This window comes from Anas acuta, chromosome 2, assembly GCF_963932015.1.
Source record: "Anas acuta chromosome 2, bAnaAcu1.1, whole genome shotgun sequence".
Classification (NCBI taxonomy): Eukaryota; Metazoa; Chordata; class Aves; order Anseriformes; family Anatidae; genus Anas; species Anas acuta.
The window spans coordinates 63,513,637-63,534,605 of NC_088980.1; the positions used below are offsets into that span (position 1 = coordinate 63,513,637).

General features: G+C 43.9%; 2 protein-coding genes and 1 long non-coding RNA gene across 4 annotated transcripts in view; 1 reads left to right on the plus strand and 2 right to left on the minus strand.

Moving 5' to 3' along the window:
* Nucleotides 1–2,205: 2,205 nt before the first annotated feature.
* SFRP4 (secreted frizzled related protein 4) lies at nt 2,206–12,064 on the minus strand. 2 transcript variants are annotated; one of them, XM_068670484.1, is made up of 6 exons: nt 11,450–12,058; nt 11,281–11,361; nt 11,128–11,193; nt 8,319–8,517; nt 5,739–5,802; nt 2,206–3,445 (listed from the first exon to the last, which is right to left on the minus strand). In XM_068670484.1, exons 1-6 carry the CDS (start codon nt 11,889–11,891, stop codon nt 3,257–3,259), a joined length of 1,041 nt encoding a protein of 346 aa, XP_068526585.1. In that variant the 5' UTR covers nt 11,892–12,058; the 3' UTR covers nt 2,206–3,256. The 2 variants fall into 2 exon arrangements, with proteins under 2 accessions (XP_068526585.1, XP_068526586.1); XM_068670485.1 differs by lacking the exons at nt 11,128–11,193; nt 11,281–11,361 and having other exon boundaries at nt 11,450–12,064.
* A 715-nt stretch (nt 12,065–12,779) lies between these two features.
* The window catches only part of EPDR1 (ependymin related 1), a 29,418-nt gene continuing 21,228 nt past the window's right edge, over nt 12,780–20,969 (plus strand). The window contains exon 1 of the mRNA XM_068670477.1: nt 12,780–13,060. Coding sequence (XP_068526578.1) covers nt 12,822–13,060 — 239 coding nt within the window. The 5' untranslated portion in view covers nt 12,780–12,821. The remainder of the gene's footprint in view (nt 13,061–20,969) is intronic.
* LOC137850477 (uncharacterized) lies at nt 19,547–20,922 on the minus strand. The gene is made up of 2 exons (XR_011092548.1): nt 20,245–20,922; nt 19,547–20,124 (listed from the first exon to the last, which is right to left on the minus strand). It is a non-coding gene; the product is annotated as an uncharacterized lncRNA (long non-coding RNA).

Genomic DNA, 20,969 nt, shown 5'->3' on the forward strand with positions numbered 1-20,969 from the left:
AATTTGACACTTCAAGTTTTGGCCTGCTAATTTTTCAGCTGTAAATGGCTACAATAATTACTTCCTTCTCTCAATAGACACTTATTGTCTACTCTGCTAAATCTGGGTTTTGTGACTCTGGTGCCAGGGTGCACTAACATGGCAGTGACTACATACGGCTACGGATGTGCACCAGGAGAGCCAAGTCTGACGTTTTGCCACATGTGAGGGCGCAGAAGTGGTGAGCTGGCCATATGAGAGTGGAGGAGGATGCACTTGCCTGCTTGAACAGCCCTTGCTGATCCAACATCTGCTTCGCACCTTTGTAAGGGAAGGGCAGCAGGCTGGAGGACAGAGATGGTCTGGATCTGGACTCAGCCAGCATTGGATGTCACAGTGAATTAATATGTGTAAGAGATTTTCAAACTAGAGTGAATTATATTAGTACTGAATTGGTTTGATTCATGGCTTCATAAAAAAAAAAAAAATAGAGAAAATTATTCTGGGAGGACACACTACCTTAATAATCCATTTCTCCTGTTCGCACATCTGTTCTTTATATTGTGCTATCTCCTGCTTTTTGTTGTATTGCCTTTCCATCTTCAGTATTTTTACCACATCAGAATAAAAGTCTACCTAAGTCAGCATACATAAATATGTCAAGGAATTTGGAAATACTAGGCTTGGTACATAAAAGTTTATACCAGCATAATGAAAACCTTAGTGTAATGATGGTAGCTTACAACAGGATTGCTGAAAATTCTCTGTAGAAAATAATTTTTGCATTTTACTTCTTTGATATCAAAAAATGAAGAAGGTTTTATTTTAACAGTAGAAAAAAAAACAGTATGCAAAGTTGCTATGAAGTCTAGCTAGCTGTTCCAAAAGGTTCATTCAATGACCACACTGGGCCATATTCACAATAAAACTTGTCAAAGTGAAATATTATGACTTTTGTATTTGTTGTTTCAACATCACATTGGTAGGACTGTCATTCAGTTTTAATGGATATCCTTCTACAGCAATTTGATATTTAAATTGGTATCAATATTGTTGTTGATCAAAGATCTCCTGCTACACAGTATAAAAAATTATTTTAGAAACTTTCCAATCATACTGATCTTTTAGAACATGCTTACTTAAGTTATCATTTTCAAACTTGCCTAGTTTAGTCACCTGCAGTGAAATTCTGTCTCCTTTGATTTCAGTTTCAGCTTTTCCATTTCATCAAACAGGATTAAGATTACACCTGTAGTCTGTAATTAGGCACCAAAGTTTGTGGTCTGTTTTTTTTTAGACATAAACACACACAATTCTCATTGAAGTCAATGGATGCAGCATATGCTCAGCATTTCTGACACCTGGATTGAGTTTTGGATCCAATTCTGCAGATGTTCTGTAGAGATAAATTTCTGCATCTGCCCAGAATTAGCGGGAAGGACCTACATACAAATGCTGACCTTCGCATATTTTAGCTGACAGTTCAAAACACAACCAATGACCATGTAACCTGCATTGTGTTTGTTTGTTTGTTTTCCCTGAACTACGCTGCATGCTGTTTTTCAATTTTTCTCTACCACTCCTGTCCCTCTGTTTTAAGCATTTTAACTTGCAATTTATGTCTTTGGCCTGTGTTTAGCATATTGCCAAATGTGTTAATGCTACTACCAAAATCACTATGGCATATTCTGTTTTAAAATTCATGTATGCAAATTTCATTGGAAATCTTGTAATAACATAGATCAACATATTGGCATGATCAGCTTTAACTCTGCGTTAACCTACACAGAACTCTTTTTTTTTTAATTTTCTGATGTAGACCATCTCTACATTATAAACAGCAGGTTTGCTTTATAGATATTAGAAATATCATGTCTAGACCTTAGTTTTGCTGTAGTAATTCTTGAAGGTCTTTTAGACATTCATCATGAACTTTTATGATGTCGATGAGGGAAATCTCCTTATTTGTTAACAGAAATCTGACTGTGCTAGCTGTACTGCCTTCTCCAGGTAGAGCCTGGACAGGAACAGCATAAATGACATCTTGTATAATGCCAGTTAGGCTTATATGACCTTTGCTATTTTTAAAAGGGCAGTAAATCTTAGTACATAAATAGTAGCATCTGCTTTGCCTGTGACATATTGCAGGGTGAATGTTACCTTACGATCTGCAAAACTGCAGCTAGACAGTTGTTTTGAGAAGTTCATGAATAGGAACAAGCCATCTTACTTATTTATTTATCTATTTATTTATTTGTGTATTTGGTATCAGAGCAAGATTTAGAAATACGGTATCAAATGATAAAAAATGATCCAAGTGAACATGGAGCCACACAAAGCCTTATCTTTTCTTTAATACTGTACAGTAGCTGTCAGTTTTGTTTACAATAATGCTTCTCTTCCAGTTTTTGTAACAAAGCTATATTACAGCAAAAATATGTGCTATTTTAAAGAATTTTGCAGATCTGCTTCACTTTAATATGTCGTTTTAAAAAATACTGATTTTTCAATTAGATGTTTAAATATATTTGAAATTATAACAACAGAAGCCAGCCTGAAGTACAATAAAAAAAAATTAGTTTGCTTTCAATGCATTTTTGCTACACAAACTCAAGAACTCAAATGCTAACACTGTGAGCATATTTCTGGCACACACATAAAAAATAATAATCACATAATGCATACCCAGATGCTTATTGGTAAGCTATGCTTTTGAATGCTCTGAACAAGGGCCATGATTCCAAACAGCAGATAGATTCAGCTCCGGCAGCTGGAGTAGTTACTGCCCCAGCTCTCTGCTTTAAGTTACCATCTCTCTACTGCTCCTCGGCTGCCATGGTCCCCAACTCACCAGGCTGACCCAGACTAACCCTCCAGCTAACACACCCAACTGCCAAGACTACTTTCTGAGCAGAGAAGAGGGGCACCACACAGCTCTCCCAGCCTCTGGAGGGTAACAGGGCAGGCAACCTGGACATGGGGATAAAACTTCTAGCAGCCAAGGTAGAGCCATCTAGAACTGCAAATCAGAACCCCAAGGTAAAGCTCAGTCAGCCTGAATATGCCTACCACATCTTAGTGCAAACCTATGCTCTATGGCTTGCAGTGGCTTGAAAGGAAAAGCGAACCTTTAAAAATAAAGTGCAGCAAAAATGTCTATGTAGAAACTGCAGTGAGTTTTTAAGTCGATGAGTTCTGGATTAATAAAACATGCCAGTCAAGCCAGATTGTGACCCTCATCATACAAGAAAAGTCTTTCCTTTTGGAAACGTCATACTCATACTTTTTTAGCATTGGCTTCTTTCTGGCCATTTCTCGGTTTAGTGGCCTTTTTGGGGCCACTGACCAGTGGGTTGGTGTTCTTGGTTGCTGGTTTTGGGGGCCCGCTCCGACCACTGCGCCCTGCATTTTGGTTCTTACTGCGGGCCATTCGCAGCTTTTGTTCTTGCAGTCTCTGTTCCCACCTCTGTGGAAGGGCAGAAAAAGAGGATGAGTTAGAGAAAGACATTGCCATAAATAATTGTATCTTATAACTGTCCAGCACCATTGATACCAGTCTTAATATTTTTGTGCTCTGTTCTGCAGAGCCATTGATCTCAGTATGTAGTATGTATGCTGGCTGTAGTGGGAACCTGACATATTCTTGGGTGGGGGAATTTCCACAATATCAGCTGATGAAAATGACAACTGCACATCTTGGTTGCATGCTGTGAGTGAGCATGCTTCTTGTGCCTTTCCAGAAATCCAGGGAAGTAGGCATCATGCCATCAAAAAGACAGGGTCTGCTTCCAGGGACTCATTTTGCAAAACTATTATTTGTTGTCTTATTGAAGGTGCTACTTGAGTTTTCCTAAGAAAAGTCTGCAATTGTGAATAATGTATCTGCAGCTTTACTCAGTAGCATCCTGGAGAAATTTTGGAAAGCAGTTAGGTCAATGAGCACACTAGACTACCAAACCCCAAAGTGCAGTGGCTAGAAAACAGGTTTTTGAAGAGAGGTTAAGTGGTTAGGTGGTTCAAAGTATGGAGAGATCCACAACACCGTGGCAGAGATTGCAGTCTTTCACCATTAGGAAGAGAAACACTTGTTTTAAGGAAAGTAAGGTAGATAGTAGAAGCTGGAGGGGGTCTCACCTTTCCCCTCTAATAATGAACTTTCTTGTCTGAAACAAAGATAGGGGCTTTGCCCAGTGATCAGAGGAAGAGAAATGCTCTGCAGCTTTCCTGTTTATTTTCTCTGCATTGACCTTGTTGCTACTCAGACTCTTGGCCTGGCTAGAGAAGAGATCAGCCATGCTGTGATTATGTTAAGAGATGTGTAGCAGTCTTATGTGGTCCACAGACCACTGAAAACATTCACTTTAAGCTGTAACTCAAGATAAATGTTGGATGCAAGTCTTCAGAGACAAAAGATGCAAGTCTTCAGAAGGAAAGATTGCAACACCTAGCTCCGTGGTGGCTATATTCATGTAGTCACAGTCATTACACACATCTTCATAAAATGAAAACTATCAGCCAGCATTTAGGCGTGTCCCACTCAAACATGTTTAAATGAGGATTTAATTTATGAAGCTATTAGTATCAGAAGGAAAGACACATGCTTTGAGAGATAGTTTGTTTTGCAGTCATGCATCTATTTTGACAGTCTGCAAATAAATGTCCAACCAGGTTTCAGGATACAATTAGAAATGAAAAAACAGTGTGAGGAGCCCACTAAAACACATTGTCTGCCAGCAACAGGCCATTAAGTTTACAGCTAACGGATTTCAGGAGTCCAAGTCATGTGTCAGTATTCTCCTAAATCCCATCTGGTATCACCTGCAATTGCAATATATTTATTTTTTAAAAAATTAAATCACATTTTCTTTTTCACACATAGGTTTAACATGAGTAAAAGAGGAGAAAGGGGGAATGATAAAAGCATCATACAGTTCCCAGCAAGAAGTTGCTACATAATCTAAAAGCTCCTACTGAAGTAAACATGTAACCCTTTTCCTCCTAACATCTATCCATGGGCCATAATTAAAGTCCGTAAACCTACATATCTTTAAGGCTCTGAAACCTTTTCTGAAATACAGAAATAATTTTCTTTCATCTCTAAAAGTGTGAGGAACCCCTTCTTTCCATTAGAAAGAGTTTACAAGCAGGGAGTGATAACAAGTGAGGGAATCTGCTGCCTCTGTCTCACAGGTTGCTGTAGTATAGACTTTTCCCTCCATATTCCTAGAAAACAGTGAGAAGATGCTCAATACTTTCAGTGGGTCTTCAGTTGGAAATAGCTGGTGAGAAGTCTGTGTCTCAAGCCTGCAGTCTTTAATGCAGCAAAGCCCATTTATCAGGATTTTAACTACTCTTCTTACATAGTGTGTACTATATATTCATCTGCATATCACCTGGCAGTTACTTCACTTAGCAGTGATTATAAAGGAAAGTCCTAGCATAATTGTTGTAATGAGAGCTCACACAAAAATCATCCAACATACTACTTAGGGACAGTTTGCAAATAAAATAGAAATAAAATGTTAGAGACTCTAAAATAAAAGACTAAAATTTTCTCATTTTCACTTACATTTATATGTAAGTACGCATAGAAAAATAACCTGACTTTTGGAGGTATTAAAATGTTGAAGTGAAAGTAATAATACCCAGAGGTGTTCTACATATCTGAATGTCAAGCAAGATATTCAATGACAAAAAATGCACAAAGATGTTTAACTTTTATCAAGAATATCAGCATTCTTTTCTCTGATTGTATTTACCTTAAATCTTTTGTTTAATTGATCCTTCCATTTTTCAACTAGACATCCATCAAGAAGCATCAACCTGAAAATTAAGAAATAATAGATGTTACATATAGTTCTAGTTTTGATTCCTGAGATGTCATTCCAGATGAATTTGCACTGGTTGAGGTTGAAACAAACCATTGGATACTGGTACTGATATAGGAAGATGGGCAGAAACATATTTCAGACTTTCAAGAAACAAACAAACAATAAATAAATAAATAAACATAAAAGCCATCACTTTCCTTCAGGTTTTATAGCCAAAACTACAGCACATAAGTAGTACTGAGAAAACATTTAGAGCCCTCTGTCTTCACCTGCAACTATTCAGTGGTGGAAAATTGTCCTGTCTTGATTGCTGTTAGCAAAAAGTGATGGGTTGGGTAACATCTTGTGAAACTGTTTAAATGTCTTTCACATAGATTTCTGCTTATGTCCACTATATATGTTTGTGTGTGTGTGTGTGTGTGTGTGTGTGTGTGTAGAAGAGCAGTTTAAATGAATGCATTTGACTTCTGAGTTGGAAAAAAAGCTACGTTAATATGCACCACATCATACAGCTCCTCTGACAAACGGTAACATTACATAACCACTTATAATTGTCTCCATTAATACCTACAAATACATGTACACTAGGATGGTATTATGTATTTGCTACTCATAGCTACTTAATGAGTGTTTTAAAGCCCTGGAGAACCAAGACTGACATGATCCACATCTCCTCTTTGTTCCAAGGAGAGGTTGGAGAATTAATGTACAGGACTGAAGGCATGGCCACAGCACGATGAATGAAACTGTGACACGATGTACACCTGATGGACAACCTGATGCAGCTCCTGCTCAGGTCAAGTTATCTAGTGAAATCCTATTTCTACTGATGGGAGAGGGGTGTTTCGCTATTGACTTTGGGAAGGCTGCAGCTTCCTCCCATTTTGCCTCTGACATGTTTTTAAAAAGCTACTGTAACTCAAAACCTACCGTTTACATACCACTGAGTTCAACAGGAAACACATATAATAGCTTATGTTTCTTTTGCAAATCCATATAAAATTAAAAACCTCAGTGACCTTTAAAAACCATCACAAAATATTTAGAGATCGCTGTGTTTTCTCCATAGTAGGGGAGAAGCTGATTGGGATCTTTCACTTCTGAAATCTCTTCCCCCTAAGAACCTCCTGAGGGTCTGCTCTGGCAAAGCTCTGCAGCTCAGAGCTCCTCAATAGGTATCTTGGTCATACCTTTTCTGCCTGACGCAGGGTATCTCTCTCTAACGTGGCCAACACAAGTAGAGGGCTCTAAATTAATCTCTGTGAAATACTTCCAGGTCTGGAGGGCCAAGCTGTTATGTGATAATAAAAATACTCATAATAATATAATGTTTGCAAGCCCATTAGCTCACACACAATTTATATATATATATATATATATATATATATATATATATATATATATATATATAAGTTATGGTAATAAGGTATGAGATGACAACTGTTAGAAATGCCTGTAAAAGACTTCTAAAATATCATGACTGAAAATATGGTTACGGCCCATCAAGCTCTGCATGCAAAAGTTTTATGATCCTTAGAGCTGCACGTATTCCATTATCAGCCATATGCAAAAATAGCTTGAACATTTTACAAAAAAATTTACCTCCAACCCACAGCATGGAAACCAAAGTACCTATCACACCACAACCTGTCCTGTTGGGATCTGTTGCTACTGGTGCCCTTGGGGTGCTAACAGGGATGGGATGTCGCCTTCTGCCTCGAGAACCCAGAAAGAAAAGCATCCTGCAGTGCATCACTCCTTCTGCTCCAGACCAGCATGCTGGATTTCGTTCTGTGCCTGGGGCTAGGCTGACTGCCAGAGGCAAGGTCTGGTAAAGTTAGTTTTGTTTTGTCTTTTAATCTTACAGCAGAACTGGCAAGCTGCACTGAGAGTATTTACTTTTCATCTGCCATCCGGGCAGGAGAGCTCCAGTGGCTGCATCTTTGACCGGTCCCAGCGCAGTTGTGGGATCAGAAACATCTCGCTGATGGCATCGGTCCAAAGTATGGATAGGCCAGAAGAGAAGGCCTGGCCCTGACTGCAGCTGCTCTGCCAGCTCCCTCAGCTCCTGTCCGTCCGTCCCCCCCGAGCTAGTAAGGCAGAACTCTGCTTTCCCTTGAGCCACCGCACAGTCCTACCAGCAGTCCTACCAGCACGGACCACCATTGGGCTCATAGAGTATGAAGCCTCTCACGCCAGTGGCCAGTGGTCCTAAAACACCCTGCCAAACAGCTGGAGGTGCTTTAAGCAGCATGCCACCAGCACCAAATGATACCGGGGGTTGCACTCCATCTGTGAGCCAGGTTTTGTAACACCACGCTGTGGGCTAGAACTGAAATTAACTACATGGAAAAAGTTAATCGCAAAGGTAATTGAAACATGTAGGTGTAATATTGCCTATAGGCTTGCCAACCAGGCTCGTGACCAGAAAGGGAGCTGTGCTGTCCCTCCTTCCCTCCCACCACAGCCAGCAATAACACCTTTCTGAACTGCACAGCGAGTGCTCACCTTGAGCGCCACTCGTAGCACATGATGAGGACATCCTGCTTCGGCTGCAGAGGTGGGCACTGGCAGGAGGAATTGGTAATAAGAGGCACTTGGGACAGAGGAATCGGCATTGAAGACTTCAGAATGTCTTTTACTTCAACCATGGTTGTTATCTCATTGCAGTTCCCCTTTTCCACACTTTTTACTTTAGCATGGATGACTGCAATTAGAAAAAAAGTGGCGTAAGAACAACAAACAGTCTCAGAAACTTAAACACAACCTAAAATTAAATAAAACATATTAAATTGAAAGCTGTTGTTTTAGCTGTGAAACCAGAACTACTTCTCCATGTGTGGGCACATACAGTGGCTTAGAATAACAGAGGCCTGATCCCAATTTGGTTTTCAGCAGAACTGTTGACAACTGTGAAATTAAACATGTGCTTAAATCCCTGCCAGATCAGGCCAAGCAATCTAGCCGGGAATCACACGCACAAACAGCTCCTTTGACTCAGCCATGAACAACCCCTCGCATAAATCAGAGCTGTTCTATAGCCATGTGTTGCTACTGCCAATTAAGCGATGAATAATTTACCTGACAGACTGTTAACCTGAATCCAGCCTTTGCAATAGCAAAGTCATTTCAGTGCAGGTTGCATCCCGGAACTCAAGTCTTCTCTTGAGTGTAAGAAAGAAAGGAGGGTTTGAAACATGTACTAAAAAACTATGAGGCTTGGCATTTCTGTGATGCACCCAGTTAACACCTTTTTAAAATTCTTTTACATTCAGATAATCAGTAGTAAGATTCTCACATAAAATAAACTCTGAAGAGGGTTCTTCTCATTCTGAACACACAAGCATTCACGTTTTTATCATTTATTGAAGAATCTGCATAGCCACAAGAAGAAGAAACTCTGCAGATTGCTCTGAGGATGACACCTGACCGACTGTGTGACTCCCTCAGCACCCTGGGGGTATCGGCCACTGTCCTGAGGTGAGCACCAGGTCACAGAAATGAAACAAAAATTTTACATGAGGGACTTTGTCTCTGGGAAATGTCAAAATAAGAAGGGTCCTATTATCAGTCACAAAATTCTTCTGTGAAAGAAGAAAGAGAATTTCAGTTTTAGAGACTCACCATCCATTTTCAAGTCTGGTTAAAGCCAAGTAGTATTTCAGCTCCTGCATAACAGGCGCGTTTGGTTTTATTTTTTAAAATGTTTACCCATAGTATTTGCAAGAAATTTAGGTGGAATTTTCTTTTCAGCAGTGAATGCCAGTATTGGCCTTGCACTGTTAGCATAAAAGATATTTGATGCAGGGAGTGATTTATGAAAACATTTTGAAATTATACCTAAGGGTATAGCTATGGGCCAGTAATCAGCTCTGATGCTCTCAGTTTTGACAACTAAAAAAAGTTCTGACCAGATAGAAATACAATTTGTCTATATATATTACTTTAAAGGATTTCAGGAAATTTTGGGTTTTTTTATTTGCAGCTCGTTCTCCCTTGTCTTGTTTCTCAATCCCTTTTCAGTGTGAACATCTAATTATTTTAGTGGAGGCTGAATAAAAATCTACCAGTCAAAACCAAAATCTTGATTTTGCAAATTCAACAGAATTAAATCCTTCAATCTTTCTAAATTTTGAATCCCAGCCCATAGTTTTTATTCAAGCAACACTTCACTGAAGTCACCGGAATCAGAATTTGTGTGGCTAACACCTGTATTTCATTTCTGAACTGTCATTTTATAGCACTTTTTACTCATGTATTTCAGACAGGTGGGGAAGTTAATTGTCCCACCTGAACACATCCCTATGGCATACTGAGAAGGACTAAGGCATTACATAAAAAGAACATATCTCATAAATTTACCAAAATGCCATGACAAGAAAGTATATAATCTCCTTTCTAAGTTAAATGCTCAGTTTGCTTAGTCCCATGAAACTGATTTGGATTTTTTTTTCCAGGTGCTAACAAAGAAGCAAATAACTAAAAACTTACTTTCATTTGATATCAGACAAACAGGAATTGACTGGGTATAATATTCCTATTGCAAAAAAATATAGTACTTCCCTTGAAGAAACAGCTTCTCTCTGAGAAAAAGCCCATACAGTGCAAAAGACTGTTGTATTGCATGTTAAATTAATGGTTAATAAGGATTTTTCTATTGACATTGCAGATATTTAATCCGGTGTTTATCGGATGTTAGCTACCATTCTTCCAGACTCTTATCATCAGAAAACCTGGCAGTGGGGATGGGAGGGTAGGGAGGACAGGATGAATACTTACTTGTATCGCCAATATATCTTGCAACATAAAAAAGTTTTCTGTCATGCAACATAAAAACTATGGGCCAACTCCTTGCCAGGCTGGTGCCAATTGTCACTGAATTCAATTAATCTGTGACAGTTCCCAACCAGCTGAAGCTCTGGTGGCGAGCAAAAGGATACACAAATTTGTAAATCACAAAGTTTTACCTTCTTTTGGTCTCATGCACACTTACGAGCTTTATTTAGGTGAAAAACCTCTGTTTATCCCACCTGCCAGACAAAAACAGGAGCTGGCCAACAGCACATCGCCAGGCTTACATTAGCTGTGGCTGCGTTCACTAGTGACCATTACAGTAGCAAGAACAGTTTCTGCAGGGCGACCTGTCGATCCCAGTGCACACTACTGACACTTCCCTCGGAAAAACGCTACGTGCTTGGGTTTGGAAGGGGAAGCCCAGGCACCCTTAGGTTTTCGGATGGGACCTGGCAGAGGGGGCAAGCATGTGACGGGGCACAGAGGGGGCGAAAGAAAGTGGGGAAAACCCTCCCAGACTTACTGTAGCTGTAGTTCTTGGCCAGGTAGGTTGCCAGCGTGGGCTTTGTCTTTTTGCACCTGCATCGCTCTTCGGAGGAAGAGAAGGGGAAGCGGTTAAGGGGTGCAGGAGCAGGTCTGGCAGAGGGGAGGGGGACATGGGGAGGCCCAGGCTCACCCTGGCCTCGGCTCCTGCACTCGGGCTGCGGGGGTCCGTCGGGCACCAGCACGCCCTGCGTGAAGTCCGTCCACTTCCCATCTGCAAACAGAGGGCAGCGGAGCCGTGGCTCGGGGGAATGCTCGGGGGGGATGCTCGGGGGGCACCGGCGGGGCAGGGGGTGGCTCACCCTCGGGCAGGTCGGTGACGATGGCCTCGGGGGAGATGCAGACGCCTCGGTCGTAGACGGGGAGGTCGTCGCAGGCCAGGCTGTCTGGCCAGCTGTGGTTGTAGCGGCGCATGATGGGCTCGCAGCCGTCGCGGGCGCGCTGGCAGACGGAGCGGCAGGGCTTGATGGGGTCGTAGAGGAACTCCAGCGTGCAGATGGGGGCGTACATGGCGCAGAGGAAGAAGGAAAGGACCGGGCTGCAGCCGGTGCCCACCAGCTCCTCGTACTGCTCGATGGCCAGGACGGCGTTCTCCTGGGTGCTGTGGTGGAGGTGGTTGGGCATGCGGGTGATGTTCCAGGGCATGGGGCGGCACATGGGGATGCGCACCGCCTCGCACGGCGCGCCCTGCGCCCGCGGGCTCACCCGCAGCCACAGGGACACCGCCACCAAGGCGCGCAGCATCCTCCCCCCCCTCCTCCTCTTCCTCTTCTTCCTCCTCCTCCTCGGCCGCCGCCTCCCCGCGGGTCGCGGCGGCCGACGGGCGCGGAGCGGCGCTGCCTGCCGGCACCCGACTGCGCTCGGCCATGGAAATCGCGGCACGGGCTTTATACCGGTGGCACGCGTGACGTGGGGCCCGGGGGAGGCCCGGGAGGGACCCGGGGGGGGACCCGTGTGCGTGTGCGGGCACCGTGACATCAGCGCCACCCGCTCGGAGCCCCCCGGCGGCAGCACCGCGCTCCTCGGGGGCTCCTCGGGGGGGGCAAAGCAAAGCAAAGCAAAAGCATAAAAGCATCTTCTTTTCTCTCTCTCTCTTTTTTTTTTTTTTTTGGGGGGGGGGGGGGGGGGGCGTGGACCGGACCCCGTCTCCCGGGGGGGCTGGTCCTGCCTTCCCCCAAAAGACACGACGCAGAAACTTTTATAGATATACATTTATTTATTTATTTATTTATTTATTCTTTAGAGAGACGCGGCGCTAGCTGCCGTCTAGGGGGTTGTGGGGGTAGCCCCGGGGGTCTGGGCATGCGGGGGGGAAGTGTTCACTTTTTGCTCTCTTTACTCGGGATGGGGGCCAGCCCCCAACTTTTCCTCCATCTCCCCTCCGTGTCGTCGAGAAGTGACTTGCCCCCTGCTCCCCCCCCGTCTCCCCGGGGTGCCGGAGCCGTGTTGTGAGGGGGGTCTGGGGACACCAGGGGGTGGGGGGGCGGGATGCTGGCGCTTGGTCTCCCCCGACGGCAGGTGCCACCTCGGCCGCCAGCAGGCGACGTTGAGGAAGCGGGGGGGGAATAATTTTGGGAAGGGGGGGGCAGGCTGCGGCCATGCGGGTTTGGAGGCGGGCCGCCCCCGCCCCTCCTCCCGGCTCCCCCCCCCCGCCGTTCCCGGGGCGGTGGAGCCATGGCGCTGCTCGTGCCCGTGTCGGTGCCGGTGCCGGTGCTGGTGCTGGTGCTGGGGGGGCTCCTGGCGGGCGGCGGGGCCGGGGCCGAGCCGTGCCAGGCCCCGGGGCAGTGGGAAGGGCGCACCGTGTTCTACCGGCACGGCACGGGCCGCATCACTAGGGCGGCCGTCTCCTACGACGGCCCCAACCAGCGCCTCCGCATCCTGGAGGAGAGGAAGGCGCTCATCCCCTGCAAGAAGTAGGTGGTCAGAGGGGTGGGGGCGGGCGGCCCCTGGGCGGGAGAAAGGGGGATCCTGCACCCCCCAAGGCTCGGGGCGAGGCGGGGATGCCGGGGGGGCGGCCCCGCGGGGCGGCTTGGCCGTGGCGGGACGGGGGAGCCAGGGAGCCGCCCCCTGCGCCGGGCTGGAGGGGGCCCGGCACCCGCACGGTGGTGTCTGGGGAGGGATCGGCTCGCAGCAGGCCTGCAGCCTGCCTGCTGCACAGATACTGCTCTCCACAGCTGCTTTTTTCCCCTCCTCCTCCTCCTCTCCTTCTCCTCCTCCTTCTCTTTCTTCTCCTTCTCCTTCTCCTCCTTCTCCTTCCCCTTTCCCTTCATCTTCCCCTTCCCTTTATTATTATTATTATATGAAATGGAGCAGAAAAAATAAAATATATCCCCAAAATGCACAGTAAAATGTGGAAAGATTACCCTCAGATCCATGATGTTGGGGGGTGGGTGGGTGTTCTAGCTCAGTAATTTGCTGACAAGTTTGAGTCATGTTTTTCTCCAGTCATTCCCGGTGCCTACAAATGCTAAGTCAGCACAGCGAGGGCACCTCCATTACCTGTGGCACAGGGGCTTGCCCACATTGCTCAGGGGCTCACCCATGTTACACAGGGGCTTGCCCATGTTGCACAGGGGCTCAATCACACTGCACAAGCTGCCCAGCCCCTGAAGACCTCACTGTTCTTAACTAGTGTTGATTGTGTCTGGCAACACAACAGAATCACTCCTTCATCCTGCATTTCTTGATTTGATGGAAAATAAGTGCAGGAAAACGCCAGCTGAAGAAGGGCCTGTGTCTCCCCAGCCTGCCAAGCCCGGGTCCTGACAGCAAGATGCGATCCGGCTGGTGAGGCCTCCCAAGGTGCTGAGTGTCGGTTACACGCAGACACCGCGTCAAGACGTATCTGCTGCTGTGAGGCAGCCACTCCACCTCTCCCACCTAAAAATTGCTCAAATAATAGTGCATCATAACTGGGGATGAGTAAGCCAAGGTGAAGGCCAATCTAGAAATGCTGTGTCATCCAGCCCAAAAGTTCTCTGCTATTGAGAGATCAATACTCCTTTTTGCTCCTGGCTTTGTTCCCGCCAATAATCAACTACTTGCTAACATCATGTAGTCAGTGTTTTAATCTTTCTGAAGCATGTACTCCCCCTGGGTGCTTTCTCTGACAGTCTCAAAACAAGCTCTAGAAACAGTTTTATATGAATCTTGTGGTAAAGGTTCGCTTTCCCTCAGTGTGATTTTTTGCTTTTCTTTATTACTATTTTAAATAGGAGCCATTTGAAGAATGTTAAAGGTAACCTACAGTGGTTTGTTGGTGGTCTGCTAACATACAAAATACAGTCTGATGTTGCCCATGCTCATAGTCACTTTCTTTGAGAAGTCCCAGGTCAACCTTCACATTTGACAAGGGTAAAACTGCTCTACAAAGCCCGATGCAAGTCTTTTCTAGCTCCTAAGCTGTACTGAGCTCATTTCTTTAAGCATATGTTTGCTTTATTTGAAGACTTTATTTTAAGATTGAACAATTATTATACATTTTCCACTCAGGGCCAGATTTTGGCCTTTGCCAAGATCTGCTCTTTTTGGGGTTTTTGGTAAATATTTTCTCTGGACTCAGTTCTGTCTGGGCTCATAGTGCTAGAGAGAGGCACAGTGCGGGCAGGTGCACTGGACGCGTCCCGCTGTTGGTTTTGCCTGCATTAATTTTTTGTTGTAGACAATTTCTGACCTCAGGCATCCCTGCTGTTCCTGGGCTGACCGTGTTTTCTGTAATCCAAGACCAGAGGGTGGTTTTGTTATGAGCGCAGCTTGTGTCTGCTAAGGGTGTGACCCAGCTTCCATTGAAGTCAACGGAAGGACTCCCATTGATTTCAGTGTGTGCTGGATCAGGTCTGGGGCTGTGATCACGACTTCATTTCACATTGGACACAGTGAGTCATAAACTAAAGCCTTCAGAAGTTAAAGGCGAGGGGATTTATCCTGCCTTTTGAGAAAAAAACTCTCTCCCACTCTGCTTTGACATTGGCAAGAAAAGGATAATTATGCTGGGCAGTGACTACAAAAGCAGTAAGAAAAATAGTGCTATCTTGGTCTCGGGGAATTTCAGTCTAAATTCTCACAGACGGACACATTTGCTCCTATCAGATGTAATTTACACACAGCAATCAGTGTTGGCCAAAGACCAAATTTTTATAGAAAGCGTTTTCTGAATCTTACAAATGTGGGCCATAATCAAATGCAGCCTCGTTGAAGCTAGTTGACTGAGGTTAATCAGGGACACAAAGATCTGCCTGTATGCAGTGGCTTGCAGGCTCCTAACCACAGGAAAACCAAAAGCTTTCAGTTTTCATTGTAGGTATATGTTTCTAATTCATGTCATTTGCTGTGTGGCATTTTCATATCTACATCAACACAGTGTTTTGATTAAACTCTTGAAAGTATCCGTAAGGTAGGTTGCCCATCGCTGCTACATTAACATCAGTTCTTTACTCACTGGTCATCACATGGGCACCTGAAATCCCGTTGCTGTGTTGCTTTCCCCATCCGATCAGCTGCAACCTTGTCACCACCCATCTGAATAGCCATCGTCCTCATGGGAGAACACAACGATGAAAGACATCGCCGGTGGTGTGGGTCTTTGCGGGTAACACTGCTAACTGCTTGTGCTTCTCCTTAGAGTGTAGAAAACTACTGACTGTGATCTTAGGCTGAGAATTTTATAGGATAACCCATTCTGGTTGGATTCATTTCTAAATTTTCTTTTTAACTTCTTTTACAGCTCCAGCCTTAGCTACATTCTGCATCTCTCTATTCACCTTACATTTTCTCCAGTGTACTGCTTCTTTCCCCTTTAGGATCAAAATCTGGGGCATAGACAAGGAGAGCAGGGACAGTCTTCTCTTTTGGTTTTCTGAAGCACCCAGCAGGAAAATAGAAAAGAAAACAAATGGAGATTTTATTGAGCAGAAATTGCCTTTTCCTGTTTGGAAGAGGTCTGTGTTAAACAAAGGAGGTGTTTTTTAATCCTTTATTTTCTACTGCATGGAGTTACTTCCTCTTGTGTCCTCTGTGTGTCAATCTTTTCTTGCTCCTGTTCAATGCTCTGCTGGCCATCGTCTCTGAACACTTCACCGGCTAGGTAGCAGTCATCAGCACAGTTTTGCTGTTGGGATGTCAGGTGTTTGTGTCATTGTAAGGTAATGTCTTCCTTTGGGTTCAGATTTGAGTGTGACATCACTGCAAACTGTTCTAAGCCCTGCCACTATCAAGGTCTAAACCCCAAATTGCATTGACTGCAGTGTGGCCAGTTTTGTTCCTCCAGAATGCCAGATGTCCTGCATCACCTCATTTTTATTTTTTTTTGGGGGTGGAAACAGAGCAAGAAACACATCCTGGCACTGCTGAAGCCACTCAAGAGGTATTAGTGCTTGGTTATGAAGGAAGGAAGGCATGAGGTGGAGAGGGAGCAAAAGACCATGCAGGTGTTGTTTGAGGGTTGGGGTGTTACATGCTGTGTTCATAGAGTTTCACTCTTAGCTTCCGTGTTATTTTTTGCAGAGTGATATTCAGAGGAGACACAGTAACACTTTGTCCTATAAGACATGGCGATGGTGAGGAAGAACGTTCTTCCATGTGATCAGCAACATCACTAGGAGGAAGAAAATTAATTTATCTCTTCTATGAGTGTCTTCTAACAGGAATTACCGTGAGACATTTGCATTTGTTATGCAGTGTGCAGCACACTGAGATGCCTGCATATTTGAGATTGCAAAGTTTGTTTTCGTAACAACCATAACTGCAGAGTAGGAAAAAAACTACAACAAAACCTGCCAACAACAAAACCAAAATAAAACAAAAAAATCAGCCCAAAGATATTATATCAGTGTTTTTTTAAAAACAGAGCTGTATGGTGGTAATTTCTTCAGTTTTGATTGTAGTTGCAAAAGACAGGCTCAGCCATGAACAGGATTAACTCCTTCACTCTGCAGCAAAAGCTGATAGTTCGATAGAGGAGTGACAAAGCTGTGTTTAGAGAAATACATCCATCATTCCTGCAGGGTGTTTGTGTAGACGTGTCAATCCTTGTCCTGGACTGAAGAGAAGCACTGTCTGGTCAGGTGCAAATATAAGAGCATTCGTCAGGAGAAGAGGTGATGACTTTTGAGAATAAACAGCATGTGAGCACGTGTGTCTGACTTATCTCAAGCTACTTCTTAGTTGTTTTAGGATGTGTGATTGTAAAGGAAAAAACAGTGGTGTCTGACCTATTAAAATCATATAATCCATCCGTTCTGTGGTCATTATGGTGACTCAACAGGCTAAGTATTGCGCTACACTGAGCAACTGCAAATTTGTTTCCCAGACTTGGTTTTGGGAGTGGTTTCTGCAGCTTAACGTTTAGGGGAATGAACTATGGTCATGGGTAAAATTTTCAAAATTGGCCAAATGACTTGGGAACCCAAACCCCATTTTTTAAGATTATGTAGACTGTGCAGACTTCTCAGACCCTTAATTTGCAGTGAAATGTAGAACTGAGTTTTCAGCAGTTTCTCTATATCTGATTCTTGGGATCTAAAATGCTTCATAAGCTGATGTGGATGTAACACACACATACTTACATGTGCGCTCACTTTTGAGAATACAAACTAAGGGAATGTACTCCAACCTCTGCAGTTTACTTTTCTCCCATGGGTGACAAATTCTTTCAGGTGCCTCCTGCGGCTAGCAGGTCTGAGTTTGGAGAAGCCAGCACCAGAGAGCTGCTGTGATGCATGGGGCTGGTGGCTGGATGCCCGGCAGCAGTCTCAAGCATACAGCAGTTGCTAGTGAGAGCTGTCTGCCTTTGGGGCACAGAGGGTTGGCTGTTCAAGCACTAACCTTTGCCTTCCTAGCATGAGTCGATTTCCGAATTGGTTTACTGTGTCCCTAAGTGATGCTCCCTGACAAGGCAGCCAGTTCTCTGGAGAAGACCAGTTCTCAAAGAGGGGCCATGGTCTGGGGGGGACTGAACAGAGGAGCGTCTAGCCTGGACTTTTCTTTCTGCTTGCTTCTGTGTATGAGAAGCAAGAGACATTTTCTTTTTGAAGTACTCAGTCTTAGTGGAGGTTGGCCAGACTATACAGCTCAGGGAGGCAGTGAAGCTCCTTGCATTCATTGTTACAGTTGGGCTGGGTGGAAAGAGATGAAAACACCGTTCAGAGGAGGGTGAATGTCTTCAGGCGTTGAGCAGCTGTGCTAAAAAGCAAGTGGACTGTATCAAAGGAAGCTGGGAGCTGTTGGCTTAGCAATGGTTTTGCTCTCGTCTATTTTATGCTTTTGATAACTTCCTTGGCCTGTAACATCTTTGTCAGAGTTGTGTAAAAAGAAAAGGAAAACCAAGGATAACTGAGTAAGAATAAAGCAGTTCCACTGCGTGAGATGCCACACTTGGTGTGGCATAGTGCTCTCAAAACCCTTCTTTCTTCTCTGTATTCTGGAGCAGTTGTGTGTTGTACCAAAACACACCACCAGCCCGTGCTGCAAAAATATAAACTGTCTCTTAAATTTGAAAGAGCAGGATGCAAAACCCTTTAAAGCTGGAGAGAAAATGTAGATAGCCAATGTCCAGTGATCTCAAACTGATAATTTGACAGGGTGCTGGTCAGTGTGTTTAGAAACTGCTGTCAAACATTCAGCAGGGTCTTCAACACCCATCACTTATAAATGGTATTGACCATTTATAAGAACCAAATTGACCATTGGTTCTAAATGATGTTGACCATTTAAGAACCAAATGGTTCTTAAAAGAACAGAGTTCCTCATGATGAGGTTTTGTTTTTCTAAAAAACATTGTTAAATAATAGCCACTGTCATGATGCTGCTGTTGATAGTAGTGGATATTGGCCTCTGCCTTTTATCCATCTAAACCCTTTAAAGTTATGGGAATGCTTCCTCCCTCTTATCACATCATCCTTGTCTATTTGAACTCTGTGGGATAAAGTGTGTTTGCACTGTCCAGGACATTGAAGTTTATGGCTTGTTTTGTAACATTGGATGTAACAGAAAAAAAATAAAAACTTAAAGCTACACTAGGGTAGCACTGAAGATGGTGTACACCTGCATTTCTGGAACTCAAATCGGGAGACCAGAGTTTTCAGATAAATCACTGTCATTTTTATTTTATTGTATTGCTTTTTTTTTTTTTTTTTTTTTTTTGGAAGGCAGAATGCAAATGAATTTAGAGAGAGAGAGATTCAAGTTCACAATTTGTTCTGTGCTCACAGACAGCATGCAAACTGTTGATGGAGTTGATGGTGACATGACTGCACAGCTAAATAAACATGATGAAAGGAATCTTTATATTCATGATCTTAATTTAGGCTCTATTCATCTAGAGGCCTGATGTAATTCAGATGGCATGACTGGCAACATCACACCTATTCTCCCAGGACCAAATGCCATTTGTCTGAAAAAGCATCTTTAAAGGATACACCCATAGCCTTCTCATATACAGAAGATCTTTCACTGTTGTGAGCTGAGAAAGAATTGACTGTACATTGATTTCAGAGAAATCAGAGGGGAAAATGTCACAGCATGTGACATGATGGGGATTTAGAGCACAACTTCTTCCTAGTGATGTGTATCCATTGGTGTCTTCTGTGTCCACTGCTAGGCTGAGGGGTAGGTACGGTGCATGCCTGGGCTCCCACATTGCAGGGTGAGGGAGTTTGCTCCGGTATAAAGTTGCTGGGGCATGGTCCTGGGATCAGAACTTAGGAGCTACTGCTGCCTCTGGGAATCTGGAGAGAGCCATAGGACCTGAGGACACACTGATTATTTCAGTCCCATGATTTGTCTTCTATATGCAGAGGACCTGTATTTTCCTTGACATACCAGAAAGAGAAGGGTTTTATATGTTTGGTTAACAGGGAAAAGGTCTTTTCATGAATTTTTGCTTACCTTTGTAACTCAGGGTTGCAAACTTAGTGAAGTCAATGAGAATTTTGCCTTTGGCACAAGGATCTCATCCCAGGACTTTGTGTTAGATCCACATCTGTAACGTATGTGGGAGGTATATACAAGAAATACATTTCTCCATTTCCAGTTCAAACTGAGCCTCAATTCCTGAGGTTGGTCCACATTGCCAAAAATGATGCCATCATTCACTCCTTACCTTCACGCCTTATAGATGACAGCAATGGTAAAACTGTGGTGGACAGCTTTCAGTACTGTGTCATCTGAGTGGAACTGGGAGATGTGGTGATAAAATGTGTGCCTCTGAATCTGGTCCACACCCTGCCTCTGCTAGCACTTCCAGGGATGAATGTTGGTAGGCAATTGCCAGTTAGGGGAGATAAAGTGATCAGGGAAGGAGGCAGAATGTTTTAATTATAAAAACAAAATAATTCCCCCTTCTCCCCCCCCCTTTTTTTTTTTGTTTACCTTCCCTGCAGTTCGTTTTTCAGTCCATTTGTTTATTAATGTACCTCATTTTCATGATATTATCCTATTGCTGTTGACTGGTTAGCATTGCTATTGATTTGTTCATGTGATGAGAACTTATGAGAATTTCCTCCAGCTGAAGACTGGTTTGTTTTACATATCAACAGGTTTGGCCATTTAGTAACTGTGGGGGACAGGTTTTCAGGTGTAGGAAATTTTCATAAATAAGTCAGTGAAATGATAGTCAGTTATGTTGTTAACTGCACGCAGGTCATGAGAGAGCTTTTTTTCATGCCTGTCATGCTAGGCCTGCTTTCTGTTTGCCCATGACCTGTGGCCATCTGGCCAGTGATGTTTGGGTTGTAGGTGTGTGTAGCTGCAGCAGCAGAAGTCCAACTCTTTACCTGTACACTGCTCAACTCCATAGCTTTCTTCAGAGGACCTTCAGCTTGGCCT

Coding starts and splice junctions, on each gene's coding strand:
- SFRP4 (XM_068670484.1), bottom strand. CDS start 11,891: ATGCTGCGCGCCTTGGTGGCGGTGTCCCTGTGGCTGCGGGTGAGCCCG. Junction 11,194..11,280: donor GTGCAGGAGCCGAGGCCAGG/GTGAGCCTGGGC, acceptor CTTCCTCCGAAG/AGCGATGCAGGTGCAAAAAG. Junction 8,518..11,127: donor GGCCAAGAACTACAGCTACA/GTAAGTCTGGGA, acceptor TTCTAATTGCAG/TCATCCATGCTAAAGTAAAA.